Below are 24,837 nucleotides of genomic sequence, written 5' to 3'. Positions count from 1 at the left end.
TTAGGTACCGAGATGAGATCCTCAGACCCCTTGTGAGACCATATGCTGGTGCGGTTGGCCCTGGGTTCCTCCTAATGCAAGACAATGCTAGACCTCATGTGGCTGGAGTGTGTCAGCAGTTCCTGCAAGAGGAAGGCATTGATGCTATGGACTGGCCCGCCCGTTCCCCAGACCTGAATCCAATTGAGCACATCTGGGACATCATGTCTCGCTCCATCCACCAACGCCACTTTGCACCACAGACTGTCCAGGAGTTGGCAGATGCTTTAGTCCAGGTCTGGGAGGAGATCCCTCAGGATACCATCCGCTACCTCATCAGGAGCATGCCCAGGTGTTGTAGGGAGGTCATACAGGCACGTGGAGGCCACACACACTACTGAGCCTAATTTTGACTTGTTTTAAGGACATTACATCAAAGTTGGATCAGCCTGTAGTGTGGTTTTCCACTTTAATTTTGAGTGTGACCTCCATGGGTTGATACATTTGTTTTCCATTGATAAGGTTTGTGTGATTTTGTTGTCAGCTCATTCAACTATGTAAAGAGAAAAGTATTTAATAATAATATTTCATTCATTCAGATCTAGAATGTGTTATTTTAGTGTTCCCTTTATTTTTTTGAGCAGTGTAGTTCTAATCCCTAGCATTGTGCCTAGGAGTCAATCATTCCCTCAAATGAAACACAGGCATTCTATCCAAACGGGAAGTTGCACACATTTACACTAGATGTCAGATCACTCAAGTTAATAACAATAATCACCATAGAGCAGCTTTGCTATTCGCCCACCACTGAAGGAACTGGGATTTACTGCAATAACATCCCCATTTTCCCTCTCATTGCTATCCTGCGATTCAAATCCATCAGACACCTCTGATGCTCATAAACCAAGCAAGCCTCCATAGCATTGATCCATTAGAACTTATTGTATCCATATCATAACCCATCTTGCACTCTCCCTTCCCCTTCTGCAGCCTACTCTGTCTCTCACAGGAACAGTATTTTGAGTTTCCCTTGAATCTTCCTGATTGCCCTGTTAAAAAGGCCATACTCTCTCTGTCTAACTTGATTACCCATTATTCTAATCTTGAGATGTGAAATTGCATATAAGATGCCTTGTCACTTCATTCAGCAACTACAGTGCATTCGGAAAGTATTCAAAACTCTTGACTTTTTCCACATTTTGTTACTATACAGCTTTATTCTAAAATGGATGAAATTGTTCCCCCCCCCCCCCCCTCATCAATCTACACACAATACCCCATAATGACAAAGCAAAAACAGTTTTTTGACAATTTTGCAAAATCTATTTTTTTTTAATGCCAGAAATATCAGATTTACATAACTATTCGGACCCTTTTCTCAGTACTTTGTTGAATCACCTTTGGCAGTGATTACAGCCTCAAGTCTTCTTGGGTATGATGCTACAAGCTTGGCACACCTGTATTTGGGGAGTTTCTCCCATTCTTCTCTGCAGATCCTCTCAAGCTCTGTCAGGTTGGATGGGGAGCGTTGCTAACAGCTATTTTCAGGTCTCTCCAGAGATGTTCGATCAGGTTCAAGTCCGGGCTCTGGCTTGGCCACTCAAGGACATTCAGAGACTTGTTCCGAAGCCACGCCTGCATTGTCTTGGCTATGTGCTTAGGGTCGTTGTCATGTTGAAAGGTGAACCTTCACCCCAGTCTGAGGTCTTGAGCTCTCTGGAGCAGGTTTTCATCAAGGATCTCTGTACTTTGCTCCGTTCATCTTTCCCCCGATCCTGACTAGTCTCCCAGTCCCTGCCGCTGAACAACATCACCACAGCATGATGCTGCCACCACTATGCTTCACCGTAGGGATGGTGCCATGTTTCCTCCAGACGTGATGCTTGGCATTCAGGCAAAAGTGTTAGTCTTAGTTTCATCAGACCAGAGAATCTTGTTTCTCATAGTCTGAGAGTCATTTAGGTGTCTTTTGGCTAACTCCAAGCGGGCTGTCATGTGCCTTTTACTGAGGAGTGGCTTCCGTCTGACCACTCTACCATAAAAGCCTGATTGGTGGAGTGCTGCAGAGATGGTTGTCATTCTGGATGTTTCTCCTATCTCCACAGAGGAACTATGGAGCTCTGTCAGAGTGACCATCGGGTTCTTGGTAATCTCCCTGACCAAGGCCCTTCTCCTCTAATTGCTCAGTTTGGCCGGGCGGCCAGCTCTAGTGTTCTTGGGGACCTTCAATGCTGCAGAAATGCTTTGGTACCCTTCCCCAGATCTGTGCCTTGACACAATCCTATCTCGGAGCTCTACGGACAATTCCTTCAACCTCATAGCTTGGTTTTTGCTGTGACATGCACTGTCAACCGTGGGACCTTATATAGACTGGTGTGTGCCTTTCCAAATCATGTCCAATCAATTGAATTTACCACAGGTGGACTCCAATCAAGGTTTACAAACATCTCAAAGATGATCAATGGAAACAGGATGCACATGAGCTCAATTTCGAGTGTCATAGCAAAGGGGCTGAACACTTATGTAATGCAATATTTTCGTTTTTAAATTTTTAATATGTTTGAAAAAATTTATAACCTGTTTTTGCTTTATCATTATGGGGTATTGTGTGTGGATTGATGAGGGGGATTTTTTAAAATAAATTCTAGAATAAGGCTGTAATGCAACAAAATATGGAAAAAGTCAAAGGGTCTGAATACTTTCAGAATGTACCGTACACTGAATAAAATACAAACTCAACATGCAACAATTTCAAAGATTTTACTGAGTTACAGTTCATATAAGGAAATCAGTCAATTTTAAATAAATTCATTAGATCCTAATCTATGGATTTCACATGACTGGGCAGCAGTGCAGCCATGTGTGGGCCTTGGAGGGCATATGCCCACCCACTTGGCAGCCAGGCCCAGCCAATCAGAATAAGTTTTTCCACACAAAAGGGCTTTATTACAGACAGAAATTCTATTCAGCATCACCCCCTCCCCCATCAGACGATCACGCAGGTGGTGTGGAGGACCTGGGTTGGCGTGGTCTGCGATTGTGAGGCCGGTTGGACGTACTGCCAAATTCTCTAACTTGACATTTGAGGCAGCTCATGGTAGACAAATTAGCATTCAATTCTCTGGCAACAGCTCTGGTGGACATTCCTGCAGTCAGCATGCCAATTTTTATTTTATTTTTTTATTTCACCTTTATTTAACCAGGTAGGCTAATTGCACACACCCTCAAAGCTTGAGACATCTGTGGCATTGTGTTGTGTGACAAAACTGCTCATTTTAAAGTGACCTTTTATTGTCCCAGCACAAGGTGGTGTAATGATCATGCTGTTTAATCATTTTCTTGATATGTCACACCTGTCAGGTGGATTAATTTTCTTGGCAAAGGAGAAATGCTCACTAACAGGGATGTAAACACATTTGTGCACAAGTCTGAGAGAAACAATCTCTAAGTGTGCATGGAAAATGTATGGGATTTTATATTTCAGTTCATGAAACATGGGACCAACACTTTACAGTTTATATGTTTGTTCATTGTTTAAAGAAATAAAGCAGGGGTGAGGACATGTAAATATTAAAAACAATATTTATCTTGCTGCAGGTGGGGGAATATAAGGCTCTTTGGTTTTTCCACTCTTTCTAGTTTATGGCCTCGGGAGACCCCTGTTAAAGGTAAGTCTGTACAGTATGTCTATGACAATCGCTGAGGCAGTGGTGGTATGGGTTTATTAGGGATCAACAGCAAGGCATAGAGAGATTGGTGTAATGTTTTAATATATTTACATGTTACCATAGATGTGGTAAAGAGGTCAATGGAACTCGACCCAAACGATGGAAATGCCATGGAAACGCGTGGGGGTAAAATGCCATCCGGGAATGATCGCAAATCTCCTCATTGTCGCCTGCCAAAATTAGCCTAATATATGTGTGGATGTCAAACCCAAAAGCATTTAGCACTCACTTTTAAACCTGAAAAGGAACAATTTCTAAATGTTGTGCAGAGAAAACAGAAACGCTCAAATACAACCAGCATATGATATTCTTAAAATGATTTATGACAAAAACAACTCTGAATGTAATTGTTAATTCAAGTAAAATTATATTTATATGATATTTAGGATACGGGTAAAGTCCTAAACGAAATCCTTATGGCGAAAATATGTTCATAATGGATTTTACATAACTGATACTTTTTTTGCCAAGACACTGAAAGCAAGAGGCCGTGTGAAAAAAAAAGGTCGTTTTTTTTCTTCTTCTAAGACGCATGCCTTCGATGTCATTAAGCAAGCTGACTACAACGCAACTTGCACCGTACTGAATTAACATCAGCTCGCTCCAATGGATACTGTCTAAAGTAATACAAATAGCTTTTTCAGGATGTTTAAACAGTTTAAACGCAAGGATGTGCAAATCAGTTGGAAGTACTATCAATCAGAAACAGCTTCGTGATCGAATAATGCACCCATGTATCATTTTATTATGACAACAGGCAGTTTTATTCCGGGAGTGGGAGGGGGGGAAATACCGAGAGAATTTTGGCAATGCCCGCTCGCTCCCTCCTACCCATGTCACGAAGAAGGAAAACAACGCAAAAAAAAGTGTGGGAAAGATGAAGGAAAACCTACTTCTGTATACGTCACTTGCAACATACAAAGCAGAAAGTGTGCTCTTATAATTCCACGTTGAAAACGAAAATATGCAGTAAAAGATTCCTCGTCCACTGCAATTGAATCAGCATGCTTTAATTGTCTGTTTTCTCAAAGGCTGCTACACGAAAATATCCACTCCTTACCGGAAAAGCTTTATTTATCGGTAACTATGTAATGGCTATTCATGATCGATTAAAAAAGCATATAATGTGACATGTTAGCACTGCCCTGCTGGTATAATCGAACACCTGTCTCGTGCAAATGGTGGCAAATGTTCCATGTCCCCCCCAGTATAACTAGTTATCTTCTCATGGACATTCGTTCTTTCTACCACTTAATGAGGCGGGATATTTTGTAGACTTTGACTTGGTTTATCCCTCACGAATAGAAGCTTTATTCAACAAACACTGTCGAAATGACCTTAATAGGAATTCAACGAAGCACCGACGATTTCTCGCTCCTCCAGATGTTCTGAGAGTAGGCCTAGCTAAGGTTTTGACCTCCTTAGTTGTAGGCCAATCGAGAGGGGATAGCTCGCATTTGAAATTCCGTGCAAGCTAAACAAGCATACTGTGTACACCAATAAGCAACACAAATACGAATGTATGATGTTTCAAAACGAATATTTGACAGTGGTGTGATGTACTTAAGTAAAAATACTTTAAAGTACAATTTACGTAGTTTTTTTGGGTATCTGTAGTTTCAATGTATATTTTTGACAACTTTAACTTGTACTTCACTACATTCCTAAAGAAAATTATGTACTTTTTACGCCATACATTTTCCCTGACACCCAAAAGTATACTCGTTACATTTTGACAGGAAAATGGTCCAATTCACCCTCTTATCAAGAGAAGATCCCTGGTCATCTCTACTGCCTCTGATCTGGCGGACTCACTAAACACAAATGCTTCGTTTGTAAATTATGTCTTGAGTGTTGGAGTGTGCCCCTGGCTATCCTTCAAGTAGTATTTTACTGGGTAACTTTCACTTTTACTTTAGTCATTTTATGTCATGGTATCTTTACTTTTACTCGAGTATGACAATATTATATATTTTTTTCCTATACACCCTTAGAAAAAAAAGGTTAAATGCTTGCTTCATTTATGGCATTACCTAAATTGGTTCCATATAGAACCCTATATGGATCTCAAGGGTTCTATATGAACCAATTTTGGTTCAGTGAAGAAGAACCCCTGGGGGTTCTAATAAAATAACCCTTCAACGGGTTCTATATAGAACCTTTAGGGGTGCCATAATATACGAAGCAAGTAATAGAGCCCTTTTTTGATTCTCTTTTTCAAAGAGTGTAGATTGGAACTGTTGATAGAAGTTTTTTTGCAAGTCAGATTTAATACCAATAGCACTTGTCATATTCATAATGTCAATAAAATAAATATCTAACAAAATGCAATATTCTGAACAAGGATGGGTTCCAATATTGTAGGCTGAACTATACTGGAAGAAGCTCAGACCTATCATAGGTCTACCCACGCGCATAATCATAGACCTCACCTGAATATGAATTGTTTGGAAATCTAACTATCACTCACTGTCAAAGGTCTTTAAAATACATTTCAATCGCTCTAGAATAATGCTTCAATGGTAGGCCTATATATAGGATGGTAGACTGTATAGCAAATAGGCCTACTATAGTGTTAAGATAGATATGCTACTATGAAGACAATAGAATATCAAGACAATCATTTCAAAATTGGACTCGAACAGCTGCAGATATTAACAGGTCTATAAACGTCACTGCAGGCTACAGTTAATTGCGTAGTATCCCCCACAAGTTCCCCGTAGCCCTGGTAGCTCGCCGTGATCGTATAGTGGTTAGTACTCTGCGTTGTGGCCGCAGCAACCCCGGTTCGAATCCGGGTCACGGCATTGCGAATACAATGTCACGGCAAAAGGGTTGTTTTGAAAATAATAGGATTATAATTTTATAGACAATAATAGTATCACCTCACATTGGCTTGCGGGTGATTTATTTTAATTGCAATAAGTGATTATAGGTCTACTCATGCATTTGATTAAATTACATTTACAAACAGGTTTGTAATTATCATATTTTCACAATGCAGAAATTATTCATTCCCCTTAATTTATTCCACATTTTGTTGTGTTACAGCCAGAATTCAAAATGGATCAAACTAATCATTCCCACCCATCTACACACAATATCCCGTAATGACAAAGTGAAAACAGGTTTTTAGAAATGTGTATTGCAAATGAAACACAGAAATATCTCATTCACATAGGCCTAAGTATTCCCCCCCCCCCCTGAGTCAATACAAGTTAGAATCATTTTTGGAAGCAATGAAAGCTGAGTCTTTCTGGGTAAGTCTCTAGAAGCTTTGCACACCTGCACAATATTTGCACATTATTCTTGTTCAAATTCTTCAAGCGCTATCAAGTTGGTTGTTGATCATTGTTAGACAGCCATTTTCAAGTCTTTCCATGGATTTTCAAGATCATTTTAGTCAAACCCGTAACTAAGCCACTCAGGAACATTCAATGTTGTTTTGATAAGCAACTCCAGTGTATATTTGGACTTGTGTTTTAGTTTATTGACCCTCTGAAAGGTCCATTTGTCTCCCAGTGTGCATGTGCTTAGCTCTATTCCATTTCATTTTATTTAAAAAAACAACATCCAAGTTCTTGCTGATGACAAGCATACCCATAACATGATGCAACCACCACCACGCTTGAAAATATGAAGAGAGGTACTCAGGACATAAAGTTCATTTCTTTGCCACATTTCTTTGTTGCAGTTTTATTTTAGTGCCTCATTGCAAACAGAATGCGTGTTTTGGAACATTTTTATTCTGTACAAGCATCCTTCTTTTCACCGAGTCATTTAGATTAGTATTGTGGAGTAATTACAATGTTATTGATCCATCTTAAGTTTTCTCCTGTCACAGCCATTAAACGTTGTAACTGATTTAAACCTCTACAGGATCAGTGTCCCCCCCGCGGGACAGTTGAGCTAATGTAGGCTAATGTGATTAGCATGAGGTTGTAAGAAACAAAAAAAATCCCAGTACATAGACATATTTGATATGGGCAGAAAGCTTAAATTCTTGTTAATCTAATTGCACTGTCCAGTTTACAGTAGCTATTACAGTGAAATAATACCATGCTAATGCTTGAGGAGAGTGAACAACTATGAACTGTAAAATGTATGAATAAACCAATTAGGCACATTTGGGCAGTCTTGATACGACACTGTGAATAGATATGCATGGTTCATTGGATCAGTATACAACTTTGAACATACACTTCTGCTCTCTAGTGGCCAAAGTCTAAATTGCACCTGGGCTGGAATAATGTATTATGGCACAAAAAAAATGCATGTTATTTTCTTTGTATTATCTTTTACCAGATCTAATGTGTTATTTTCTCCTACATTCATTTCACATTTCCACAAACTTCAAATATGCAAATTCTTGCTTCAGGTCCTGAGCTACAGGCAGTTAGATCTGGATGTCATTTTAGGAGAAAATTGAAAAAAGGGTTGGATCCTTAAGAGGTTTTAAAGTCACCATTGGCCTCATGGTGAAATCCCTGAGCGTTTTCCTTCCTCTCCGGCAACTGAGTTAGGAAGGACGCCTGTATATTTGTAGTGACTAGGTGTATTGATACACCATCCAAAGTCTAATTAATAACGTCAACATACTCAATGGGATATTTAGTGTCTGATTGATTTTTTTTTTTTACCCATCTACCAATAGGCAAAGTTATTCAATCTTTGCGAGGTATTGAATAACCCCCCTGGCCTTTGTTGTTGAATCTGTGCTTGAAATTCACTACTTGATTAAAGGGACCTTACAGATATCTGTATGTGTGCGGTACAGAGATGGGGTAGTTATTCAAAAATCATGTTAACCACTATTATTGAACAAGGAATGAGTCCCTGCAACTTACTATACAATTTGTTAACCACATTTGACTCCTGTGCTTATTTAGGCTTGCCATAACAAAGGAGTTGAATACTTATTTACTCAAGACATTTCAGCTTTAAATGTTTAATACACCTTCAACATTTTTCTACAAACAAAATTCCACTTTGACACTATGAGATAGGGACACACAATCCCAATTGAATCCATTGTAAATTCAGGCTGTAACACAACAACATGTGGAAAAGGTAAAGGGGTGTGAATACTTTCTGAAGGCACTGTATATCAAACAAAGCACTTTAAAACGATCAATAACTATTGACACCTTCACAATAATAGACGCTGAGAACCATATCAAACAATTCCGAAATGTATATGCACAATAAATTCATATTTGCTGTGACGAAGCTATCCAAACGTGGACTGCCTGGGACACTACTGTTAATCACATTAATAATACGGTCATAACCAATTGACACACATATTCATGTGCATGTCCCTTGCTGGAATCAAACCATAAGCATGTTGCCACCTGACAGCACATTTCTCACCAAAGCCATTCCAAAAATTAAGAGCAGTGCGTAAAGTGGACACAAGAAATACAAAATCGTCATCCAAAAACATAGGCTACATTGCAATGAAAGAAAAAAAGACAATTGACATGAATTAAACACGTAAATCAAACTTGATAGGCTAGATGAGACGTGTTCGTTCGGGTGTGGGGTAGGCAGATATAGCCTTAAGGCCCTTGAAAAGTTAGAAATGGCCGGGTGAGTTTTACAGCACCGCGCAGTGTGTTGAGATGGTCTGCTTACATCATTTGAGGTCTGGACATAGGATCCTGGAGATGGTTTGGGTACCAGTGACCAAAATTGTTCATGTAATTGTTGGGGTGCGTAGGGGTCCCTTTGTTTGCCATTGACACCTCCCAAAGTTGAGGCATCCCGGGTGAACAAGGAGAAATAGATGACGTACTGTGGAGATGTTCCCCCTCTGGCCCGCTGCCATGCTTCAGTATCTTCTTATATTTCGAGCGCTTGTTTTGAAACCATATTTTAATCTAAAAAGATCAAATAGATGTTTAGAAAGTGAAAATATGAGGGGAAAGCAGCACATTACAGGGTATGCTATGACATCCCTCTCTCCACCACCACAACAATCATTAAACAATTATCTTCCACACAATAGAAATGATTTACATTCGTCATGGCTTGCAAAATCGTAATGGCTTGTCATATTCACATTTTATAATTTCGAAATTGCATTGAAAATTGGAACAATTTGATACGTTTAAAAGGAAAATAGCCCAGAAAGTGCCATTCGTTCTTAAACTTGTTATAATTTTAACACATTTCTTCAACTTTGCCAGTCAGTGCATGGATCCAGAACCATTAGACCTATTGCAATTCAGCAAAATGGATGAGCGACACTTCACTAGTTCATTAAATGCTAGCTCCCCTATTGTTCAACATTTTATGAGTCCAATGATGCATGAGTCTGACAACAATCCCATGCTAAAATAAAATAGCCCCAGCGAGCTTGAATATAACACTGTAAACAAGGAGGGAGGTCAGATGCATTTCTATGTATGATGTAGTCTACTTAGTCAGAACAAGATGCTATTCTGATCGATTTTACGACGGTATAAAATATTCAATAAAAGCCACAGAGCCCGAGGTGGACAAAGTCAAACCATTCTCATATATAGCAACAAGACACAAAGCCAAATCAGACCCAGACAGGATGGTGTAGTTCAGAGATTTTGCCAGGGAGTGTTTTGAATGACAATTTAATTCAATCTGCCTATCATTTAAAAACATATTAATGTTATTGATTTTAGAAATTGAATAGAAGTGTTGCCTATACAGTATAGCTAAAATATATTGAGCAAAACAATGTTTAAAGGCTTGAAAATGTTTCCCATAAAAGACAGATGTGCATGGTGAGATGTTAGACCCAAACATTATGCTCACCACCTGTTTATTTGCCTTTCATTATGTTTATAGGTCCAAGGGAAATGGTTGCCATAATCTCTATTTCAACCTTAGATTTCAGAATTTTACCTGACATAAATGAATAATGCCAACAATGACTTTGAAAATAGACCATCTGCTTGACAGCCTACTTGTCCTATTTTCTTCAGTTACAATCTGTAAACTGTGTGTGTGTGTGTGTTCCCACAGCCTTCATTGCACTGCTCTATGCCCATTTCTGCGGTAATGTATAAGTGTGCTTTAACATGACTTTGACCAAAAGATTGTTGGTAATTAGACACGGATGTTTATAAAGACAATACATCGGCCTATAGTTTAGAGTGGCAGCATGTATTTCTGTCTTTCTGTTACTCTGTTAAGCCTATTTGGACTTGCAATATTGCAATTGAGCTATGTTTGCTTTAAGTCACAGAGAGCTCTCTGTGAGAAGGTTTTAGCCGCAATGGTAATTTAAGACTAAGAATAAAGCTGCATTAAGAAATTGACTTAACAAAGCTCTCAATTAGCCTTTTCAGTTGGTCTTGAGCAGTGCAGAAAGCCACAATAATACCCACAGATCTGTGATCTATGTAAACCCTCTCCATACAACTAAAGGGGAAGGTTGTTTTGTGTTTTTCTTCAATCAAACATAAACATGAACTTGTGGCAGTATTGGTGTTACATTTTCAAATGTTAACCTGTGTGAGACAGATTCAAGGGTTTCATGTCAACATTTTTGAAAAAAATTGTCAAAATGCTAGTAGACAGCATTCCATAATATTTAATTATCTGCCACGTCTATCAAGAAGGCTAGTAAGTGGATCTGTGCACAAATTCAAATAGTCCAGTCTTGCAGTAGCATTAAGTTATGTGAGGCCTTTGGATCTTTAATTTTATTTGAAGCAAATTTGACCTAATTTGAGATTATTTATTTTATTTTATTTATCCGTTATTTTAACAGGTAAATTGACTGAGAACACATTCTCATTTACAGCAACAACCTGGCCAATTGCAAACTGGGGATTATTAGGTGACCGTGATGGTTTGAGGGCCAGATTGGGAATTTATTGAAATTAATAGGGAAAAAGTGAAATAAATACAATGTGTATTTAAAACGATTAATGAGGTGTTTTGTACCTATCTAACCCGTCTGCACTTCACTTTAATTGTTATTAACTATTTGGTTTCTTAGGCCTGAACATAAGGATGACCTAGAAATACAACACTTAATAAATAATGTATTATAATTTGGTAATTGGTCTACTAAGATAGTATAAGATAGTTTTAAAATCACATTTCCTACTGTTGACGGCTATTATGTCAAGTTTAATTTAGCCCACCTGTGTTTGGGTCAGCCCTAATTTAGCCGCCAAATCTGCGCGCTCGGGTAAAGCCAGGTACTGGGTCTGCTGAAACCTATGTTGGAGCGCCTGTAGCTGAAGACTGGAGTAGATGGTCCGTGGTTTGCGTATTTTCTTTCCTTTACCATTCAAACGAATTTCCCCGTTCTCAATCACTGTAGACTTCTCATGGTCTGTGGATAGAAGAGAGAATTTCAGTCAAACTGCGCTGAACAGTAGCCCAATCAGGTGTAGCCTACATTCACTTTGATTTACAACTTTCCACTTTACGTCAGGGCAGAAGATAAGGCCTAGTATCTATGTAAGAGTCTGTATCAACATGGGTCTATGCCTAGGCTACTTGAAATTCACCGCCTGGAATTCAGGCTGCATGCCCAAATGTCAGGCTGTGTCTCCTATGAAAATGCCACCGTTTAACAATAAATAGACACCACTATAGTGCGGTGCATGGATGAAATGGTTCTTCTTTTCTGCAATTGCTTCGTTATCTTGACTAATAATGGGAGTAAACTCATGCATAATCGGGCTAACCCACAGAAAAGTATGGTTAATAAAATGAATGACACCATCTGTGTTCATTACGGAACATGAGTAGTAAAGATAACCCCAAAATGCCTGACATGCATTTAAAGTAGGAAAACATTTTGATTACCATAGCACTGACTGTAAATTGCGTTTGATTGTAATTGCCTTTAAACCCACATTTGATTAGGACAATTGTTGTTATTTTTGTAAACAACAAATATGTACACACTGACAGCTATAATGCATGTACATCTGAGGTATAGGCCTACCATAGCCTACAAAGAACCGTCTGATAATTTAGCCTACATCTGATAATATGTAGCCTTCAATTGCAATAGGCCTACATTTTAAAGCACAGTTCCATACAATCCACACTCCTTTTACCGCTAAATTTGCACATTGCACACTTTCATTGTAGACGACGCGTTTTATTGATTTAAAAAATGATATAGGCCAAGAGCTGTGAGGAACTATCAGATATTGATATTACACGTACCTGTCTCATCTAATCTGGAGTGCGCCAAACTGTGATTGTTGTGCTGGTAGGGCATGTAGGCACTCGGGTGATGAGTGTTCACCGCTCTGGGGTAGGCGTAGCCCAGGGAGCGGCCATAGGAGGACGCGCTGGGGGAGAAGGGACTACCGTGTTGAGAGTGTCCGGCAGATTGTAAACCACTAACGGGGTAGATGTGAGAGTGTCCTTGGGAATGCTGCTGGTGCGCAGGGTGCCCGTGCCCAAACTCGAAAAAGGTCGATTTGGAGGGATCTGAAGAATTCAAACTATCAGGCATGAAACCTATAGACATCATTAGCTAATACAGAAGTCCATAAACCCGTCGGTCTAAAAAGGGATGCATTGAGAAATGTCGGAGAGCGAGGAAAAGTTGAACTGGATCCACCATCAAGTCAATAACATTGCCTGCATAAAAAAAGGTATTCCAAACGAAGAAAATGTACATCCAGGGATCTGTGAAACGAAAAAAAAGAACCACATAAAAGTCAACCCTTCTTTACATCATTCGTAAACCTCACAATATCCTCCAGACACTCATGTAGACCCGGTGTGCCTCAAACCCCACTGCCTTCCATCAGCGTGCGCTCTGATTGGTCTCGAATACCTACGATGTCACTCGAGCCTGCAGGATAGACTCATTAAGTTCATTAACATATGTTTCTTGAATGCACTCCTTCAGCCACTAATGTAATGTCACTCAAACGATTTGATAAACAATCATTTGCGCACAGTGCGCTGCTCGATTTACGTAACATAATAAATCACTTATTTTGAAACAGAAAGTCCAGTAATTTAAATATAGCCTAATGTTATTTATAACTATTTTTGCAGTAAAAGTTTCCTTCCATTAACTCAAAGTGCAAATAACATTGATTAATCGCATATTTTTATTAAAACGTTGTTTAAAATAAAAATTTAAGCAACTCAATTAGGTGGTCTAAAAGTTTGCGAAATTGGCCATCCTTTGTAAGATTGATTTAGATTGTGTTAAATGTTAGCACAACATTTTTTTGAAACGTTCATAATAGACAAGCAGTGATTTGGGGTTTGAGCGGTCACTTGGTGCCAATAGGCTTCTAGCCCCGCTAAGGATCAGATACCAAACACGTGTAGTATTAGGCCTAAGGCTATTTCCATTTCACTCTCATTTGAGTAGATGCAGATAGATAAGCTATTTGTTTATGTTGACAACACATGCCTACAATGGAAATTGACCAAATATTGGCATATTCATTGTATAGACTTCATTGAATGAAACACTTTGACGGTCAAATGATAAACCTCAGCCATGGGCTATTTAAAAAGCATATAGACATGGAAAACATGGCAGGTGCATTATTGATCTTAGTTTAACTAACACAATAATCTAGATAGGCACATGCGTTTTCAACCATCCAGTATTTTACACTATTATAACTCAAAACTAGGTCATAATTAACCCTCAATAATAAACGTTATAACTAATATTCACTAACGGAAATCTTATCCAAATAGGTCTACCCTATGGGCCTACTTGGTTTATTAGGAAGGATCAAATTCCCATCAGAACGGCCAATTCTAACTCAATCGAATGAACGATATAAATATCTGATCCTGGTGATTTCATTGCCCCCCCCCTAGGCAAAATAGTTTCTTAATCTCAGCAGTTTGACAGCTGTTTTAATGTCAGTGTCTGTAATTCTCAACGTGGCGCCAGTTAAAGTGAAAGCAATTTAAGGACCAGCAAAGCCTTTCTTTCACATCAAGGTGACACTTAATCGCATATGTAAGGCCTAGTTTTTGAATGGCGCACACCCACTTACGGTTTTCTATAGATGTACTTATATTTTTGTCATTCTATTAATTATGGGGTCCACATGATGGTATCAGGAACAATAAAATAGCCCAGAACATCCCTCTGTCATTTCTCGCAGCAAGTGTGAAGAAAAAAAGGAACTAAAGGAGCGCAACGTGACAATGATGTTTACATGCGTGTACTAATTCTATCATTAGATATTGACCTACATATAACAGTTTGAGTCAGTAGAGCTATGCAGACTACAAGGTAACGGTAAAGGTTCGGGCAAAGGTAAAGGTTCACTCGTTGCTAACCGGTAACTGCTGCAGAGCCTGCTTTAACAAGGGGCTACGTCTCAAGGATAAGTTGTGGCCTTTTATCAAGTGCCAAGATTCACCCAACCTTTATTGAGCCTAAACTTCAACCCATTGTTGGAGATGTGCTTTTTGGTTATTTTCACAATGTAAAAAATGCAATGGGATCATTTTCATAAAATGGGGAATAAAATGATTATGTCTGAATATATATTTTTTTATTCTTAGATCGTTAATTAAACTATAACAAAAACAGAAACATTCAAACACACTCATATTATCTAAAACATGACAGGGACTAATGGCTTGTTGCATAGACCTAATCAGTGGACAGTCAGCAAAACACATTTGATGGGACATGTTCAAGAAAGTATACAATTCCTGACCACAGGCTCAGAGCAAACTTGTCTCAACATCTCAACCTCTGGCACTCTGAACTCAAATACTGAGCAAATTCACATACACTATACAGTACCAGTCCAAAGTTTGGACACACCTACTCATTTAAACTATTTTCTACATTGTAGAATAATAGTGAAGTCATCAACACTATGAAATAACACATATGGAATCATGTAGTAACCAAAAAAAGTGTTAAACATATCAAAATATATTTGAGATTTGAGATTCTTCAAAGTAGTCACCCTTTGCCTTGACAGCTTTGCATACTCTTGGCATTCTCTCAACCAGCTTCATGAGGTAGTCACCTGGAATGCAATTCAATTAACAGGTGTGCCTTGTTAAAGTGCATTTGTGGAATTTCCTTCCTTCTTAATGCGTTTGAGCAAATCAGTTGTGTTGTGACAAGGTAGCGGTCATATACAGAAGATAGCTCTATTTGGTAAAACACCAAGTCCATATTATGGCAAAAACCGCACAGATAGCCCTCCTGGGTGGTGCAGTGCTCTAAGGCACTGTATTGCAGTGCTAGCTGTGCCACCAGAGATTCTGGGTACGAGCCCAGGCTCTGCCGCTGCCGGCTGCGACCGGGAGGCTCATGGGGCGATGCACAATTGGCCCAGCGTCTTCTGGGTAAGGGAGGGTTTGGCCGGCAGGGATATCCTTGTCTCATTGCGCACTAGCGACTCCTGTGGTAGGCTGGGTGCAGTGCACGCTGGCCAGGTTGCTAGGTGTACGGTGTTTCCCCCAACACATTGGTGTGGCTAGCTCCTGGGTTGGATGTGCGTTGTGTCAAGAAGCAGTGTGGCTTGGTTGGGTTGTCTGTGCGGGAGTTGCAGCGATGAGACAAGGGAAGAAAAAGGGCAAAAAAAAACAGGTAGGCCAGTTGAGAACAAGTTCTCATTTACAACTGGGACCTGGCCAAGATAAAGCAAAGCAGTGCGACAAAAACATCAACACAGAGTTACACATAAACAAACGTACAGTCAATAACACAATAGAAAGATATATGTACAGTGTGTGCAAATGTAGAAGAGTAGGGAGGTAGGCAATAAATAGGCCATAGAGGTGAAATAATTACAATTTAGCATTAATACTGGAGTGATAGATGTGCAGATGATGATGTGCAAGTAGAGATACTGGGGTGCAAAAGAGCAAGAGGGTAAGTAATAATATGGGGATGAGGTAGTCGGGTGTGCTATTTACAGATTGGCTGTGTACAGTGATCACTAAGCTGCTTTGACAGCTGATGCTTAATGTTAGAGAGGGAGATATAAGACTCCAGCTTCAGAGATTTTTGCAATTCGTTCCAGTCATTGGCAGCAGAGAACTGGAAGGAAAGGCAGCCAAAGGAGGAGTTGGCTTTGGGGATGACCAGTGCAATATAGCTACTGGAGCGCATGCTACAGGTGGGTGTTGCTATTGTGACTAGTGAGCTGAGATAAGGCGGGGCTTTACCTAGCAAAGACTTATAGATGACCTGGAGCCAGTGGGTTTGGCGACGGATATGTAGTGAGGACCAGCCAACGAGAGCATACAGGTTGCAGTGCTGGGTAGTATGGGGCTTTGGTGACAAAACGGATGGCATTGTGATAAACTACATACATTTTCCTCAGTAGAGTTTTGGGGGCTATTTTGTAAATGACATTGCCGAAGTCAAGGATCGGTAGGATAGTCAGTTTTACGAGGGTATGTTTGGCAGCATGAGTGAAGGAGGCTTTGTTGCGAAATAGGAAGCTGATTCTAGATTTAATGTTGGATTGGAGGTGCTTAATGTGAGTCTGGAAGGAGAGTTTACAGTCTAACCAGACACCTAGGTATTTGTATTTGTCCACATGTTCTAGGTCAGAACCGTCCAGCGTAGTGACAGACACAAGAGTGTGCAAAACGAAAGAAAAACCCTGGAATAAGTAGATGTGTCCAAACTTTCGACTGGTTGTGTAAATACTTAAGTATGTGTACACCTCTTAAAATAAGTGGCTTTGGCTATTTCAGCCACACCCGTTGCTGACAGGTGTATAAAATCAAGCACACAGCCATACATTCTCCGTAGACAAACATTGGGTGTCAAATTTGCCTCACTGCAGAGCTCAGTGACTTTCAAAGTGGTACCGTCATAAGATGCAACCTTTCCAACAAGTCAGTTCGTCACATTTATGCCCTGCTAGAGCTGCCCTGGTCAATTTTAAGTGCAGTTATTGTGAAGTAGAAATGTCTAGGAGGAACAATGGCTCAGCCACGAAGTGGTAGGCTACACAAGCTTACAGAACAGAACCGGCGAGTGCTGAAGGGGGCAATGCTCACTACTGAGTTCCAAGCTGCCTCTGGAAGCAACATCAGCATAATAACTGTTCGTCTGGAGCTTCATGAAATTGGTTTCCATAGCCGAGCAGCCTAAGATCACCATGTGCAATGCCAAACGTCGGCTGGAGTGGTGTAAAGCTCACCACCACTGGACTCTGGAGCAATGGAAGCGCGTTCTCTGGAGTGATGAATCACGCTTCACCATCTGGCAGTTCGACGGACGAATCTGGGTTTGGCGGAATGCCAGGAGAATGCTACCTGCCCGAATCCATAGTGCCAACTAAAGTTTGGTGGAGGAGGAATAATGGTCTGGGCTGTTGTTCATGGTTCGGGCTACTGTAGGTCCCTTAGTTCTAGTGAAGGAAATCTTAACGCTACAGTATACAATTACATTCTAGATGATATTCTGCTTCCAGCTTTGTGGCAACAGTTTGGGGAAGGCCCTTTCCTGTTTCAGTATGATAATGCCCTCGTGCACAAAGCGAAGTCCATACAGAAACACCCTGACCATAGTTTGCTTTGTATGTTTCTATGTTTTGGTTGGTCAGGGTGTGATCTGAGTGGGCATTCTATGTTAAATGTCTAGTTTGTCTAGTTCTATGTTTGGCCTGATATGGTTCTCAATCAGAGGCAGGTGTTCGTCATTGTCTCTGATTGGGAACCATATTTAGGTAGCGTGTTGGGTTTTGTGGGTGATTGTCCTTATGTCCTTGTTTCTGTCGCTGTGTTACTTTGCACCAGTATTAGGCTGTTTCGGTCTTCGTGTTATGTTTTTGTATTTGATTCGTGTTTACGTTACGCAAACTCGGTCTCAACCTTTAAGTCTTTACTGAAGACTCATCTCTTCAGTGGGTCATATGATTGAGTGTAGTCTGGCCCAGGAGTGGGAGGGTGAACGGAAAGGCTCTGGAGCAACGAACCGCCCTTGCTGTCTCTGCCTGGCTGGTTCCCCTCTTTCCACTGGGATTCCCTGCCTCTAACCCTATTACAGGGGCTGAGTCACTGGCTTGCTGGGGCTCTCTCATGCCGTCCCTGGAGGGGGTGCGTCACCTGAGTGGTTTGATTCACTGTTGTGGTCATCCTGTCTGGGTTGGCGCCCCCCCCCCTTGGGTTGTGCCGTGGCGGAGATCTTTGTGGGCTATACTCAGCCTTGTCTCAGGATGGTAAGTTGGTGGTTGAAGATATCCCTCTAGTGGTGTGGGGGCTGTGCTTTGGCAAAGTGGGTGGGGTTATATCCTTCCTGTTTGGCCCTGTCCGGGGGTGTCCTCGGATGGGGCCACAGTGTCTCCTGACCCCTCCTGTCTCAGCCTCCAGTATTTATGCTGCAGTAGTTTATGTGTCGGGGGGCTGGGGTCAGTTTGTTATATCTGGAGTACTTCTCCTGTCCTATTCGGTGTCCTGTGTGAATCTAAGTGTGGTTTCTCTAATTCTCTCCTTCTCTCTTTCTTTCTCTCTTTCGGAGGACCTGAGCCCTAGGACCATGCCCCAGGACTACCTGACATGATGACTCCTTGCTGTCCCCAGTCCACCTGGCCATGCTGCTGTTCCAGTTTCAACTGACCTGAGCCCTAGGACCATGCCCCAGGACTACCTGACATGATGACTCCTTGCTGTCCCCAGTCCACCTGGCCATGCTGCTGCTCCAGTTTCAACTTCCACCTGACTGTGCTGCTGCTCCAGTTTCAACTGTTCTGCCTTATTATTATTCGACCATGCTGGTCATTTATGAACATTTGAACATCTTGGCCATGTTCTGTTATAATCTCCACCCGGCACAGCCAGAAGAGGACTGGCCACCCCACATAGCCTGGTTCCTCTCTAGGTTTCTTCCTAGGTTTTGGCCTTTCTAGGGAGTTTTTCCTAGCCACCGTGCTTCTACACCTGCATTGCTTGCTGTTTGGGGTTTTAGGCTGGGTTTCTGTACAGCTCTTTGAGATATCAGCTGATGTACGAAGGGCTATATAAATAAATTTGATTTGATACTTTGTTTCATTAAACATGGATCGCAATAGCCATGCCGCATTTTGGTCTGACTCTCTTTCACCTAAGGAAAACCGTTACAATTTGCCCATTATTATATTCAAATATCTTCAAGCTCTGTCAAATTGGTTGCTGATCATTGCTAGACAACCATTTTCAGGTCTTGCCATAGATTTTCAAGTAGATTTAAGTCAAAACTGTAACTCGGCCACTCACGTACAGTTGGTTAAAAAAAAGGTGCTGAAGGTTATTGTCCTGCTGAAACGTGAATTGATCTCCCAGTGTCTGTTGGAAAGCAGACAGACCAAGGTTTTTATCTAAGATTTTGCCTGTGTTTATCTCTATTCCATTTCTTATTATCCTGAAAAACTCCCCCAGTCCTTAACGATTACAAGCATACATAACATGATGACGCCAGCATTAAGCTTGAAAATATGGAGAATGGTACTCAGTAATGTGTTGTATTGGTTTTGCCCCAAACCTAACAGTTTGTATTCATGACTAAAAGTTAATTGCTTTGCCACATGTTTTTTTTGCAGTATTACTTTAGTGGCTTGTTGCATGTTTTGGAACATGTTTTATTCTGTACAGGCTTCCTTCTTTTCACTCTGTCAATTAGGTTAGTATTGTGGAGTAACTACAATGTTGTTGATCCATCCTCAGTTTTCTCCTATCACAGCCATTAAAATCCCTAAGTGGTTTCCTTCCTCTCCGGCAACTGAGCTAGGAAGGACGCCCGTATCTTTGTAGTGACTGGGTGTATTGATACACCATCCAAAGTGCAATTAATAACTTCACCATGCTCAAATGGATATTCAATGTCTGCTTATTTTTTACCCGTTTACAAGTAGGTGCCTTTCTTTGCGAGGTATTGTAAAACTTCCCTGGTCTTTAGTTGAATCTGTGTTTGAAATGCACTGCTCGACTGAGGGACCTTACAAATAATTGTATGTGTGGGGTACAGAGATAATGTAGTCATTCAAAAATAATGTTAAACACTATTATTGCACACAGAGTGAGTCCATGCAACTTAGTGTGACTTGTTAAGCACGTTTACTCTTGAATATATTTAGGTTTGCCATGACTAAGGGGTCGAATACTTATTGACTCAAGACATTTCAGCTTTTCATTTTAAATTTGTAAATCTAAATTCTTCCATTTTAAATTCAGGCTGTAATACAACAAAATGTGGAAAAAGTCAAGGGGTGTGAATACTTTCTGAAGGTTCTGTAAAAGCAAATATAAGGATGCTTTTGGAAACAGTTTACCCGGCCTATTTTGTCAAATTTCAACACGTTTCATAAATATTCAAGAAAAACCTGTGCTGATGAGAACTGTAATCTATTTAAGTTTATAGCAAAACCAAAACTGCACATTCGTCTTGTACCTGAACTCAACCATATGGTCAAAATGTAAACTGATGTTGTATGTAAAATGTAGCATCAAGCTGGTGTACAACCCACTCATTTGGTCATGTTTTACCTAATGTTACATATATTTATTTTTCTTCAGATAGTTATTTTTAGACCCCACAAGGTGCAATTTCGAAATGTGGTTGTGCATCAGCATTTCTCTTGTTTTGTCAGTCACTTAGCCCATGTAAGCATCCAATTTTTTGATTGCAAAATTTGTTTAAAGGCCAGCTGTCTAAAACTTGTTATCATGGTCGAATTACCAGCCGGGGGATCCCCATTTAATTTGGTTGGTCAGTCTCACTCAGATACCGTATTTAAAACTGCAAACATCTCTCCACTCTATGGCAAAATATGTGGAAATGCAGGAAATTAGCTGTAAAACATGGATGTCGGTACACAGGCCCGCAGGTAACTGCGGTCCCTCATGATGAGCCATCAAAGTTGCTCATCACTGTTATAGAATAATGTGTCAAACAAAAAAATGAAGGACATTTTGAATTTGTTGTATATAAACCAGGATTTTAGGTGTTGAGTATGGCAATGGGCGTGGTCGGTCTGTCATTGCAGCTGAATCTGCTCTGGGACCTTGGCAAAAGGATTTAGAGCCCCCATCTTGGCGGGGGAGAGCAACATTTGCTGCTTTAAATCTAATTTCCTGCACATTTTGCCATAGAGCTAAGAGAAAATGTTGCCTTTTTTAAAACGAATTTGCTACAATTCCACACATTTTGCCATTGGGCCAAGAGAATTTTGCGGTTTTAAAGGGTAAATCTCAACCCCCATCTCAGTCTTTGCCCAACCACTTAAAAAAATGTATTCAGGTGAGAAGCCTACTTAACAGGAGTCCACTGGCACACACTGATAATAATCTTATGTGCACCGCTCACAAGTACGGCTCTGTTAGCTCACCATGTCATGGCACCGAGTTCTTGCGTTAGTTCGAATCCTCTTTTGGATGCAAAACATATCTTTGAAATGTGGACTCACAGTATTTTGTTGGGAATAAAAGTGCAATCGTTACCTTGAAAATGAAGACTAGGAGCTCAATTCAATCCAACCCGCATGGCAATATTTATGCAGTAGTTCTTTTTCCAATAGATTGGTTTTGGGTACTGTATAAAAACCTACAACTACCACCAGGGCGACCCCTCTCCCAGGTATGCTTTCACTTTTCAGAATTAAAAGTGTGTGGGAATGGGATGAATGTTGTAAATAAAGGATTTGGGGAAAAAGATATCTCCACTATGTGTGATAAGAATTCTCAACCATCGAACTATGAGCCAACTATTATAGAGGACTGCAACACCAATCAGTCATAGCGGGTAGGGAGAAAATACAATTTGACATGACCACCAGTGTCATATATATCTTGTTACGATGGATGTATCTACGAATATAATTGTATTGTCTTCATAGCCTTCATGTTTTTTTCTTCTTTGTGAAAACGGTTAGCAAAAAGTTGAATTTGGGCATAAGCAGAAATGTGCCTGATGCCGCCTTCAAAACAACTGGGAAATCGGAAATCTCAGATTTCCAACTTCAGTGCGTTCAAGACAACTGGGATCTCGGAAAAAAACTAGCTCTGACTGGGAAAAAATATTTTTAACGGTCACGCAACTTTGAATTCCAAGTCGGGAACTTTGGCATCTTTGTAGAGCTCTGACTTTCCGACTTGGAGATCACATGACGTAATTCCCAGTTCTCTTGAAAACACAATTACTGCCTTTTGAAATTTGTGTAATATCAGTAGTCTAGTCAAGGAAGCATGCAAAATATATTGGCACCATTCCACTTAGCGAGACCATTGTCAAATAAGGCTTTTAGAATAACTTTTGAAGTGATAGCATACAGCACATTTTGAAGCAGCATATTTCATACTGAGCCCTTCCCTTGAGATGACGTAGAGGACTCCATATAATGATTTCAATGGTAGAGTTGAACCACTAGGGGTAAAAACAGCTAGCTTTACTACTAAAAGACCAAAATATCCCTTTTGTAACGAACTGTCAAAATGAAGACCAGAATTTATGTGTTTCACTATAACAAAGCCTAAAACATCTGGTGTTGGATGAAAAATATGCAAAGTTATTCTTTAAAGCTGATTCCCTGCCATTCTACGCATTTTGCCATGGCGTATGCTGTGTTATTATGCTCAAACATGACAAGAAAATCAATGGAGTTACTCCTGAATGCATCATTTTTGATTCTCCCTGACTTAGTTCTCAAAAGGTTATCTAATTTAAAAAAGATATAGGTCCATTATCTTTCAACATGCTTTCTATCTGGTTTTAATCATGTAGACCTTTCCTGCAGGCAAATGACCAAATCATCCTCTGGTGGCCTCATGTGGAATGTGAAATATTTTTCATAATTTCATCATTCATAAACATTATTTAAAAAACCTGTTGAAAATACTGTTTCTATGTCAAACGGTTTTGCTATATTTCCATCTTCTGTGATGTACAGTATATAATGTGTAATATTGGGATGCAAGCTAAAAAATGAATACAATTCAACTCTATATCTGACATGGTACAGGTTTCTTCTTTATTTAAGCCCATAACCATGTGGGTGAGTTGTATACTTTTGTTTCAAAGTAGATTTGTTTTGAGGCTACCAAGACTCTGTGTGATCCCGATTAAGCCCATTGTAGTAAGGTTACTTTTACATAAAAAAGTTTTACCATTACATACCTACTGTATATACAGTGCAAGTCAAAGGTTTGGACCTCTACTCAATCAAGGGTTTTTCTTCATTTTTACTATTTTCTACATTGTAGAATAATAGTAAAGACACCAAAACTATGAAATAACACATGTGGAATCATGTAGTAACCAAAAAAGCGTTAAACAAATCAAAATATATTTCATATTTTAGATTATTCAGAGTAGCCACCCTTTGCCTTGATGACAGCTTAGCACACTGTTGGCATTCTCTCAACCAGTTTCACCTGGAATGCTTTTCCAACAGACTGTTCTCTCTGCAACCGCACGGCAAGCGGTACTGGAGCGCCAAGTCTAGGTCCAAAAGGCTCCTTAACAGCTTCTACCCCCAAGCCTTAAGACTGCTGAACAATTAATCAAATGGCCACCCGGACTATTGTGTTACTTTTATTACATTTTTTACTCTAGTTTATTTAGTAATATTTCGATTCGACACATGTGGCAAATGACATTTGATATATAAAATTTGCAGGATGGAAAAAAAAATCTGTATTGTCACTGTTTGGATTTTTTTTTAACCTTTATTTAACCAGGCAAGTCAGTTAAGAACAAATTCTTATTTTCAATGACAGCCTAGAAACAGTGGGTTAACTGCCTGTTCAGGGGCAGAATGACAGAATTGTACCTTGTCAGCTCGGGGGTTTGAACTTGCAACCTTCCGGTTACTAGTCCAACACTCTAACCACTAGGCTACCCTGGCCCGCCCAAGACTTTTCTTTGAAGAAAAAATCCTGTAGACTTAACATGATGAACATGAATAACATTTACCCTTATTGGTGGCCAATAAGATCTAGCTGAAAGCCACAGCCCTAATACACCACACCTCCTGAAAATAACCAAAGGATTACATTCAAAATGTCCCAGCTGCTAGGTCAACCCAGTATGAGAGTAAAAATGATGCAACTAAGGGTTGGGACAAAATTACCGAACGTGTGTTTTGTCCAATACTTACAGAGCGCTGGGTTACCAAATAACCCAAATTGGGTTGCTTTTAACTAGCAGTTTTTTGAGTGTATATGCATA

At 40.1% G+C, this 24,837-nt stretch overlaps 1 protein-coding gene and 1 non-coding gene across 2 annotated transcripts; one reads left to right on the top strand and one right to left on the bottom strand.

Annotated features, from left to right (window-relative positions):
* The first annotated feature begins 6,442 nt into the window (after positions 1–6,442).
* Positions 6,443–6,514, top strand: trnah-gug (transfer RNA histidin (anticodon GUG)). Its single transcript has one exon. It is a non-coding gene; the product is annotated as a tRNA-His (tRNA).
* A 2,127-nt stretch (positions 6,515–8,641) lies between these two features.
* On the bottom strand, positions 8,642–13,503 carry LOC109875702 (homeobox protein Dlx4b). The gene is made up of 3 exons (XM_020468125.2): positions 12,885–13,503; positions 11,843–12,036; positions 8,642–9,589 (listed from the first exon to the last, which is right to left on the bottom strand). The coding sequence occupies exons 1-3, from the start codon at positions 13,195–13,197 to the stop codon at positions 9,341–9,343; spliced, it is 756 nt and encodes a 251-aa protein (XP_020323714.1). The 5' UTR covers positions 13,198–13,503; the 3' UTR covers positions 8,642–9,340.
* Between the last annotated feature and the right edge of the window lie 11,334 nt (positions 13,504–24,837).

The sequence above is a fragment of the Oncorhynchus kisutch genome, linkage group LG25 (genome assembly GCF_002021735.2).
Source record: "Oncorhynchus kisutch isolate 150728-3 linkage group LG25, Okis_V2, whole genome shotgun sequence".
In the NCBI taxonomy this organism is placed as follows: Eukaryota; Metazoa; Chordata; class Actinopteri; order Salmoniformes; family Salmonidae; genus Oncorhynchus; species Oncorhynchus kisutch.
Note: the sequence above shows the minus strand (reverse complement) of the source record. Positions and strands in the feature narration are given on the sequence as shown.

Excerpts from the sequence above, each read along its gene's own strand:
- LOC109875702 (XM_020468125.2), bottom strand. The coding sequence starts at position 13,197 with ATGATGTCTATAGGTTTCATGCCTGATAGTTTGAATTCTTCAGATCCC. Across the intron at positions 12,037-12,884 it reads CTCCAGATTAGATGAGACAG|ACCATGAGAAGTCTACAGTG; the intron begins GTACGTGTAATA and ends TTCTATCCACAG. Across the intron at positions 9,590-11,842 it reads TAGGGCTGACCCAAACACAG|ATTAAAATATGGTTTCAAAA; the intron begins GTGGGCTAAATT and ends TGATCTTTTTAG.